The 10,726-nt window shown below is 32.2% G+C and overlaps 1 protein-coding gene and 1 long non-coding RNA gene across 2 annotated transcripts; both read left to right on the top strand.

Moving 5' to 3' along the window:
* Positions 1 to 470: 470 nt before the first annotated feature.
* LOC134256451 (uncharacterized) lies at positions 471 to 1,399 on the top strand. The gene is made up of 3 exons (XR_009989728.1): positions 471 to 576; positions 676 to 725; positions 1,279 to 1,399. It is a non-coding gene; the product is annotated as an uncharacterized LOC134256451 (long non-coding RNA).
* A 5,931-nt stretch (positions 1,400 to 7,330) lies between these two features.
* On the top strand, positions 7,331 to 9,929 carry LOC134256450 (deoxyribodipyrimidine photo-lyase-like; the record flags this gene model as incomplete). The annotated part of the gene is made up of 5 exons (XM_062739093.1): positions 7,331 to 7,366; positions 8,078 to 8,260; positions 8,578 to 8,736; positions 8,945 to 9,143; positions 9,777 to 9,929. Coding segments are annotated over exons 1-5 (730 nt in total), but the record flags the coding sequence as incomplete, so codon positions are not given.
* Positions 9,930 to 10,726: the final 797 nt, after the last annotated feature.

The following is a 10,726-nucleotide window of genomic DNA, read 5'->3' as shown; positions in this document are numbered from 1 at the left end:
TATATTGAAGGTGTAAGAAATTTTGGCAAACGCTCGCAAACGTTCGCTCTGTTGAACACGTCTCTGTATTTCGAAAATTTTACCATTTTCCCACCAAAATTAAAAAGGAAATGCGTTTTTTGTAATCGTTACCTTTCAACTATGAAACTGATTTTACAGGTCGCAACTACAGTGGTCTTTTTCTATCGATGGGGTAGAGGGGGAAAGTTCCATGTTAGTCTGATATGAAGTAAAAGTACTTTTACAAATGTACTAAAGTTCAATTTTTAAAATGCTGCATTCTTTGAGAGGGTATAAGATATCAGTTTCCTTGTCTATATAAACTTTTCCCTGTTGTAGATCTGTTCAGTGCAATCATACATAATATTGATTGTATTTTTAGAAATAAAAATAAACTATGTATTCAAAGTGAGGAAAGTTTATCAGGAAGTCAACTTTTATCTACTCATCTAAATCAAATTCGGAGAAAATGGATCTTTATAAAGTCATAATGACAATCCCCTTGGTACATAATGCCAAAAAGTTAGGTGTAATGTCTTTAGAACCGAAGTGTAGCGATTCTAATCTTTTTTCTGAGTAAGTATATGTCAAAAAATTATAAAAATGTGTTTAAGGTTCATTTTCTGCTTTATGCAATTAAGTCACATGCTAAAATAATAACTTGTACTTTATAAGGAATTTGCGATGTTGTACCTCGTATAGAACCAATGGAGGAAAATGTTACCGTAAGTTGTAGTTTAACTTAAAATACATATTCAATATGTGTTTAAAGGTATCTTCAAGAAACTTGTAAATAACTGTTATAAAATGACAATCTTGGTTTAAGTTTTGACTAAAGTGATTTTAACTTATACAATTATTCATTACCAAGAATCTTTCGCGTGGCGAAGTGGTGAAAGCGCCTGGCCTAAAGTCGTGAAGTAAGGAGTTGATCCTTGTGCCGTGGGTTAGAATCCCACTTGAGACATGGAGACCGGTCCTTTGGTTGAGATAGTTTGAACCGAGGTCCCGTGTCGCAAAAGATACTGAAATGAAAAAGATCCCTCCCTGCTCGATGGCCCTGAGTGCCGAGCATTGGATAAAGTTTGCAGCTCTCCACCGGCATATAAGTGAAAAATTCTCGAGAGGAGCAATAAACAATATACAATCAGTCATTACCAAGAACGCGTTTGAATCTCTCGTATCTATGCTTTTTAATCTTGCTTAATGAAATGCATTTTCTTATTCCATATACCTGGTATAAAAGAAAGAAATGTTCATTATTTGGCTTTTACTAAGCATGCATAGGGTCATTTGGATCAGAATGCAGCAAACCGTGTCCTGAAGGATATTATGGCCTTAAATGTCAAGAAAAGTGTGAGTGTGACAAGTGTAATGCTACAACAGGGATATGTTTTCATGAGAGAAATTCATCAAGTAAGTACCTCACGTAATATAAATAAACATTCTTAGTACAATATCTGCTGAGGATTTTTATTTAGCAACACAAGAATGTTTTTCTTTACCAGTTTGAATATAAGATGAACCATATTCAATCTCATAAAATAAAGATTTTTAACATACTCTTGTGGCATACTTAAGGATCTAAAAGCAAAACTATTAAATCATTCACTCTGCGGCGACAGAATAATATCAAATAATTTCCTTAAATTGAAATTGATCCTGCATGCTAGTGTGATTAATAGTACTTATGTTGAAACATAATATATCATATAACTTAATAAACTAACATTCTAAACATTATGTCATTTAAATGATTTTTCTTACTTTCTTTTCCAGGTAATGTGAGAGGTATAGAGCAGAATTTATCACTCGGTTAAAAGATATTAAGAGTCAAAATCAGCAAGCATCGAGCATTGAATGGAAAGTCAAAATTTTATTTTTTCAAAAGCTTTTGTTATATAAAAGATTTTGTCCTACCTAATGCTAAAACACAATTAAAAATTTTTTTTGAACGTATGAAGGGACTGGTATCCCTGAACGTGATAAGATAACGTATTTTGGTTACTTTATTTGTTGAAAGATGGAATTACTTTATTCTTAAAAAATAGGAAAAAACAAAATTTCTGTAGTGATATTGTTGCTATGACAACGGGAAAAGAACATGGCGTCAATGCTTATAAATTTTGAAAAAAATACATATGTTTATCACTATATACGGGCCATTTTCAAAAAAAGTCCACTTTTTGTCTTTTGATCAGAATAAATAGGCAAAACATTTTTTAGAGTGAAATTTTTTTTCCCGTTGGTTAATATACATGGTCATATAGCTTATAAGTAATTTTATGATCATCTCCCAGGTGTTTTATAAAAAATATTCTCTGCATTCCTAGTAAAATTTAACAGTAAAACCATGTCACATTAACAAAAATTTGAAGATATGTACAAATTTTGCACCTCATTTTAATTGAATTCATTTACAGATTAATTTAATATGATTGTTTTACTTATGCCGCCCACTAAATACTAGTATCGTGCATTTAACATTCAGGAAGTGACATGTCCCACCAGTTTATGTCATTCCTGTTATCAGAAAGAAAATGTTAAAATAAAAGATATCTCACTTTCCTAGGAACTGTTTTCATGATCCACAATATATCATCATTTTCTGTTGTCTCAAGTTTATGAGCGCCATGAATTGAAAGTGAGTAAAGAAAGGGTTCAAAGGTCGATAAGTTTGTCTTATTGGTAGAGTATAATGAAAATATGTCCTATCTGTTACCTTCATAATATGCAAATACTCTTTAAATTGTTTATTCTGCTTAAACAATCAGATTTACTAAGTTACAAAGAAACTGTTTCAATGTCTTGATGATGCAAAAAGAGTACGTTATAATAAATAACCGGTGATTTATATGAGAAATGTCCATCCTGTTACTGTCATTCCTGTTACCATTAATATGGTAACAGTAAGGAAAACTGAACTTCATATCTTGAGTTTTAACAATAAAAACAATTACTTTTATTTTTCTAAGTAATATAAGTTTAATAACACATGTTAAAAAACTTCGTAAATCATATTGAAATAAGTTAGTGCTTCAAATTGTGCCATTATAACTTAAACATGCACTCTTGTAACAGAATGGACAAAAATTGTAACAGGAGGGACAAATTATCCTGGTATTTATATACCTATTTAAGTTTCATCATTTGTTTTTCTTAAAATTATGAAAAACTCTTAGTTTTGCAACAGCATAGAGTACCTTTAATAAACAAAAATTGAACTGATAAATATTTTAATAGCACTTTAGAATTAAATTTCGTACAGGATGGACATAAATGTCTTTTATTGTCTCAAATTTGCCAGGTTTGACAAAATCATGTTTTTATTCTACATTTATTTCTCTTTTCCTAACCAATAAAGTTTAAAAAAGGCAATTTTTATTTAAAATGTAGATTTCATTGTCCATCCTGTTACACTGTTTTGTCCATCCTGTTACTGTTTTGTCCTTCCTGTTACCCGAGTCCTTACTGTTACCAGTATATTTTCCTAGTTTAAATTGCTTTGGCAGAGCACCTGTTTAAATAACTTTCTGTAACTGTTTATTTTAATCACAAAAATAATGTACAAGAATGTTTTTTTCAACTATAGCATATAAACATTCCGCAATAAGGCATTTCATGAAGAAAAACCCGTAGATTTTGCTTCTGTTTGGTATATGGTAGTTTGACATGCTTTTAAACGCTCATATATTAGATGAATGTCAAACATCTTGGCATTCAATGATAATTTTTTTCATTTATTAACGGTATACAAAAGATAATTTGATGAAAATTTTGAAATAGAGTTTTACAGCTCTTTTTATGAAAGTAACAGGAAGGACATTAAAGTTAAAATGACTAAGATAAAGTATGATCAATATTATTTAAAAGAAGTATTTTCTTTTATGCAATGCAGTGGATTTTAGTAGTTTATTACTATATTATTCAAATAACGTTGAAAAAATCATAGTAAAACCACTTTCATTTTTCAAAATTATGCCATTCAAAAATTGGACATTTTTTGAAAATGACCCATAAAAAGGGGGGGGGGGTAGGAATCACATTGTTCACCCATCCATATGTATGTAAAATTTTGACTTGTTCATAACGTTTCAATGAAGTGACACTGAAAGTTCATATTTGATATTAAGATTGCTTATGATCTAGAGATGTGTCAAAAACTTGACCCAAGGTCATTTGAACAAGTTCAAGGTCATTGGTAGAAGAATAGTGCAATCTTTGCCTATTCTGTAACATTCTAATGAAAAGACTTCAAGTTTCATCTCGGGTATTATTTTATAGCTGTAGGTTTGTCATGACCTTGACCAAAGGTCATTTGGACATGTTTGACCTTAATTGACCCAAAGACATAGCTTTTTCAAGGTCACTGCAGTAAAAGTGTACTATATGAGTTTGGCACGTTTACATATCCAACTTCGAATGAAGAGAAATTGGAAGTCTGTGCTCAACACAACGGTTTTACTACCTATGACTTGAGTATATGTCATAGTCATAGTTGGAATGTATATCTGCACTTACAAAATTTTAAAAAGGTTTTAAATTAATATTTGGATTTTTTGCAATAAAAAACATTTAATTCAATAGCAGGAGGGTGGGCATCATTTTATGAGCTTGCTCACGAAATTCTAGTTTATGAAAGAGAGTCACTATGACAGGTCACAAATTTTAAAGTAAAACCATATCAATCAGGCATGTAGCATCAGGTTTGGGTTGGGAAGGGGGGGGGGGGGTGACATCCCCCGACCAACCAACTATTTCCTCAACATAATCTGATGTTTTACCCCCCCCCCAAGCTTGGTCAATTTCCCCACTTTTTTCTTGCATTTTTTTTATGCCTGCCCCACACCATGCACTTTCAAAAAACGATACCATGTCTGTCAAGAACAAATAACTGCAACCTTTGGTATTGAACCGATGATATATTCTCCTGCTGTACTAATTAAGAAACAATATTGCAAGACAGCTAAGACCTCAGTAGCTACTGGTGCCTAAAATAAAAATCTGGAACGGCTTTATATATATGAATGTCTAAACTTGAACTGACCCTAAAGATATTTCATAATAACCCTAATGGGCAATCTTTTGAATGGCATATATCGAAATTTTTGTTGTACTTATATTTAAAAACATTTTGAAAATAATATAGAAATCTGGAACGGCTTTATATATATGAATGTCTAAACTTGAACTGACCTTAAAAGATATTTCATAATAACCCTAATGGGCAATCTTTTGAATGGCATATATCGAAATTTTTGTTGTACTTATATCTAAAAACATTTTTTAAACAATGTAGAAATCAGAAGAGAATGACAAATATGAGTATCTTTTATATATAATACCTAGAGATACAAAACATAAATTTGAGGAACGTGTCGTCTGACTTTAAACTAGCCCTCTTTCTTTTTTTTCACAAAAACATTTTGTCAGTTTTGAAATTAATTGATTGATCACTTAATACTGACCTTATTTTAATTATGATACTTCAAAATGCGGGGGGGGGGGGGGTGTTAGTCTATGACTTCTATTTCCTGACATTCTTCTCTTTTTAATACCCATTTCACACGTATTCACGTTTACCAGGGGGGGGGGTCGGCGTTTTCCAAGGGGGGTCCATGGTAATTTTTTTCATTCCTTTTGTATATACATTTTTAACCTTGTAAATTCAAGGGGGGGGGGGGGGGGTCCTGACCCACCGACCCCCCCCCCCACTAGATCCGCGCATGCTAAATATTAATCTGCATGCTAAAAAATGATATTTATTAGATTTACATCAATAAAAAAATGCTTACAGGCGAACAAAGAATGTTACTTTTGGATTGAACATTTTTATTTGATCCACTTTCATGAATACACTGTACAATTCATGGATCTATTTTCTGGATCCCCGAGTCTCCGATAATACTTTCCACTCACATCCAGTATCAATGGTCTGTACTGTAATAATGCATTCTCATAATCTGAAATAGTGATAAAATTAAAATGTAATAATATTATACAGCTTTGCCTTCATATACTAGGAACCATTTCTAGTTGAGCTTGAGCAATGATGATGAATGCAAAGCATGTTTATTGGAATCAATTAAATTCCAAGAAATCTCAATGGTTTATCATTTTATTTTAAAAAGTTAACGTTTTTACTAAATGTATTATTACTATTATTTATGTTTTTCCTGTCTAATTCTATATAAGCCCATCCAATTCTGTTTCTGCTTCCCTCCGAGTTTGGCTTCAAAGTGCTGGATTTCATTCTAAAAACAGAAGTGTACAACACAAAGTTGAGACCGTATTGATTTTAGTTATTCTTTAAATTTAAAAAGTTGCAATAAAAAGGTCAACTGGTTCTAGGTATTGTCAAAACTCTAAATTATGTTTTTCATTTCTTTCCAATAACCCCCCCCCCCTCCCCCAGAAAAAATGAAGTATCGATATTCATTTCATAAATTTACGTGCTTTAAATCTCATGATGCTTATTATTTGAACCTAGTTGACTTAAATTAGTTCAGTGGTACCGGAGAAAATGTTAGCTGAATATGAATTTTCTTTTATAAGTTAACACTGGATGACATCAGCAAAAAGTTATATATTTTTTTACCACTAGTCCACTACATAATACAGTTGTCTGTATCACAATACTTCCAAGGTAATCCCCTTTCCTAAACTAAAATATATTAAGTACAGAGTTAACCCCCTGTCCCTCATTGTTTTACAGGCGCCATAACAAAGGTCATTCCATTTTACAAATATTTCATAATAGTGTTGGTTTTCATAAATTTTTTCATGTAAAAAATCAGGTATTTTCTTAAATGGTAAATAAAGATATTTACTATACAAAATTTTTATTTACCCGACTATCAATTATAATTATTATAGCTGGTGAGTGACTTTGGTTACATACAAAAAGTCATACCGTGAATACAACAAATTAAAATCAAACTTAATTCAAATTAAACTTTATAATTTGGGATGCAGTTATGTAACCGATCATGACCAACTTCTTCACGTTAGGCCCGCAGAAACAATCTAAGTTGGGGGATTTAATTTCATTTGCTCATATTATAGTTTAATATCGGCAATATTATTGGGGGGGGGGGGGGGCATACCCCCTCCTCCTGGTTCCTCGGGTCATTCATAATCTTTTCTTTTTAGTTATAAATAGTAAAATAATGCTAACATATATAATCAATCAGAATTAAATTCAAATGTGCAAAAACACTTGCCAAGTTTTACATATTTTACTGCATGGTTAATTTATGCTAGACATTCTTCAGTAACTGTTGTAATGGTAAATTGTAAAAATTTCAATCACTCACCGTAATGAAGACCCATGAAAACGCCAAAACAGAGGCTCAGACTGCTCCAAGTTTGTAATTTTCTGCTAGTCTTCTGTACATTGTTATTGAAAACAAACTACCGTTTATTCCTCCTATGTTAGAGAGCTATACCAAAGGGAGGTAATTTGAAGCAAAAGTGACAGAAAATTATGGATTAAAATCAGTTATTATATACAAATGCTTTAGTTGCCTGCAGATTTTTTTTTGGATTCTTCTAGAACAAATACTGTTTAATTAATATTTTATGCTGATTAGCTTTAAAGTGGTTGTAGATTTCTTATAGAGTACTTCAAATTTGCTGTTTTTTAAAGAAAATAAACCTCCAAAAACTAGTTTTATTTATCCAAAGGTGAAGAGAATTTCAATAATCTACAGTTGTTAAAATAGAGTATATTTATATAAATAAAATAATAATTTAAAAAGCTTTTTTAATGACTAGTAATAAAAAAGTATTTATTTAACCAAAAATTCAAGTGTCATGATAAATACAAACCACGCTATCTGAAAGGCGCGTGGTTTCCATAGCAACAATGCGAAAAATTATTTTTTGCATGCTTTTTTCTATCATGCCCTTTGTTCTGAAAATTTATATATGAGTTTTAACCAAATCTTATCAAATTGCACAGTGGGAATTAAAAATAAGAGTCAGAATTCACAGTGAAACATATTACGCAGGTGCCAGACTAAACAGTTTGTACTGTACACTCAACCAGATTGTGATAAATTTCTCATTGCTTTAGGAATGTAAAGACCTAGACATATCATTCCACCTGCTTATTGGTCACGCTAAGGATGTTTTACCTCCATTTGTGAAAGAGAATAAGATAGGAGGGGTGGTGACAGATTTCTCTCCCTTGAGAGTTCCAGCAGAGTGGGTGTCTGATGTTACAAAAGCTCTCCCTAAAGATGTCCCTTTTTGTCAAGTGAGTAATACCATAAACATGATGACATATATTTGAGGAAAAAAATGAGACCTGTATATACATAAGTTTGAATTGTCACTCACGTATCATGGCCCGAATCACTGACACTATGTTTTTACCCCATGTCAAGACAATTTTCTTGTCTGTGGTGCCCTTCATGTAAAAACTCTCTTTTTTGATATTCTATACCAAGAAGGAAAGGAACTAAGAAATATTTAAAGTTTTTTTTTTTTGTTTATCCAGGAAAATTTTCATATCATGTATTTTCTTGAAAAGAGGAAACATGAAGAATTGATATTAAATGCTGTATTTTTAAGGTTGATGCTCATAACTTGGTTCCATGTTGGGCAGCTTCACCCAAACTGGAGTACGGAGCCCGGACCATCAGGAACAAGATACACAATCAGCTAAGCCAGTTCTTAACAGAATTCCCACCAGTCTGCAAACACCCACACAAATCAAAGTCACCAAGTAAGGTAGGAGTAATGAATTGTAGGGTCAAGCTAAGTTTTGTCTAAGCTATAAAAGTACTTTCCCATCATAGGAACTCGTAAAACTTATTAAGTTAAATGAATTTAAAAATTTTATTAACTTCTGTGAAAACTTAAATCAGTATATAAAAAATCTATTGTTGGCAACAAATGTATATTTTTTGTAAAGTTCTAAATATATACAAATTTTCAGCCAGTTGATTGGTCAGCTGCTGAGGACAGTTTGGAGGTGGATCGTAAGGTTACAGAGGTGGACTGGGCGGTGCCCGGAAGTACAGCCGGACTGAACATGCTGGAGTCCTTCTGTAAAGAGAGACTTAAGTACTTTGGATCAGAGAGAAATAACCCAAATAAAAACGCCCTCAGCAACCTGTCACCCTGGGTCAAATTTGGCAAGTCTCTGCTATTACTGTATATATATTCAATCTTATTGAGTACTGTGAAATCACAAATTTTCGTGGGCCCTTTCATTGTTTGGGCGAATTTAAAAGGGGCGAATCAAAAATATACAATATATTTTCTTAAACAAAACTATGACTGGGCGAATTTGAAACGGGACAAAATTGGTTGCAAGTGTGAAAGGGTGAAAATAAAACGGGGCGAAAATAACCCTGTATAAAGTAATTTTCATTGTTTTCGATGTATGAAGAGGCCATGTCCACCACAAAATGTAAAATGTTACATGCATAACTATTCAACAATTCTTCATCCACGAATTCATATCACCACGAACCAAGAAGTTTTACTCAAACCACGAAAAGTTGACCCCACGAAGATATGTGATTTTACAGTATATATTACTTAGTTGATAATATTAAGTGTTGGGTGCATTGCCTTTTTCCTATAAATGTACTAGTATATTCAAGCCAATATATAATTATGTATGGTAACTTTCAAGTTTCAGCACAAAAGTTACATATAAAGACATTGAATATTATGAAGACAAACATATTTCATCTCTAAACTTTTTTATACAAGAAGTAATCTTACTCTAGAATATTAACAATGTTTGTCTTTATATATAGGACAGATATCAGTGCAGCGCTGTATCCTGACAGTAAGACAGTACCGCAGTAAATACAAGGAGTCTGTGGATTCATACATAGAGGAGGCAGTCATAAGGAGAGAGCTGTCTGATAACTTCTGCTACTACAATGAGAAATACGACTCCATTGAAGGTGAGACACAATACCACTAACTTAAATTTTAGCACAAGTACATGTACTTGAAATCAATGTATAGACATATATACAGTAAAACTCTTCTTGTACAAACACAGTCATAATGAATTCAGATAAATGTAGGTTATTGCTGAAGTACCCAACTCCCCAGCAAGACTCATTAAACCCCTTGTAAACTTTTGCAGTTATAATGAATTAAAACTGTTTATGGATGTTCTTATATATACTGTTACATTCAAAAGATTTTGAAAGTACTTGATATATTATTAAAAAATATTCATCAAGTAAACAACATCTTGCCTAGCACGATTTGTACTGCCATCGTAAAAAGAGTTGATTTTCACGATCCCCATAGTCCTAACAACTTTCAGTCAGAAGTTCGTTTGATGTAAAGCTCCAGCAATTTTCACTTGATGTTTTCAAAGATATACAGATAGCAAATATTCTAAATTTTGAACTCGATCTACTTTCTCTTGACACATGTAAACATCAACGGTGCTACGTCATCAAGTTAACGTCATCAATTTGAATTAGAAATATTCAAGTAGTTTGACAGGGGAGGTCTAAATTTTGTTAAAAACGAAAATCGTATGAGATGAAAAGAACATCTGAAATTGTGTGTTTTGATATTGTTTTTCCCAACCCGTTAAAAGGTGTTTATTTATCGGCAACCTGCGAATAAATAAATTCACCATTTCAACTCGTTGGATAAAGCCAATATCGAATCACACAATATAATATCCTCTCTGTATCTTAGAAGACTTCCATACATTGTCAAAGTGTAAAAAAATTAA

This window comes from Saccostrea cucullata, unplaced genomic scaffold (genome assembly GCF_032062105.1).
Source record: "Saccostrea cucullata isolate Sc308-1 unplaced genomic scaffold, CSIRO_AGI_Scuc_v1 ctg15852, whole genome shotgun sequence".
NCBI lineage: Eukaryota > Metazoa > Mollusca > Bivalvia > Ostreida > Ostreidae > Saccostrea > Saccostrea cuccullata.
This window is presented reverse-complemented; position numbering and strand designations above follow the sequence as displayed.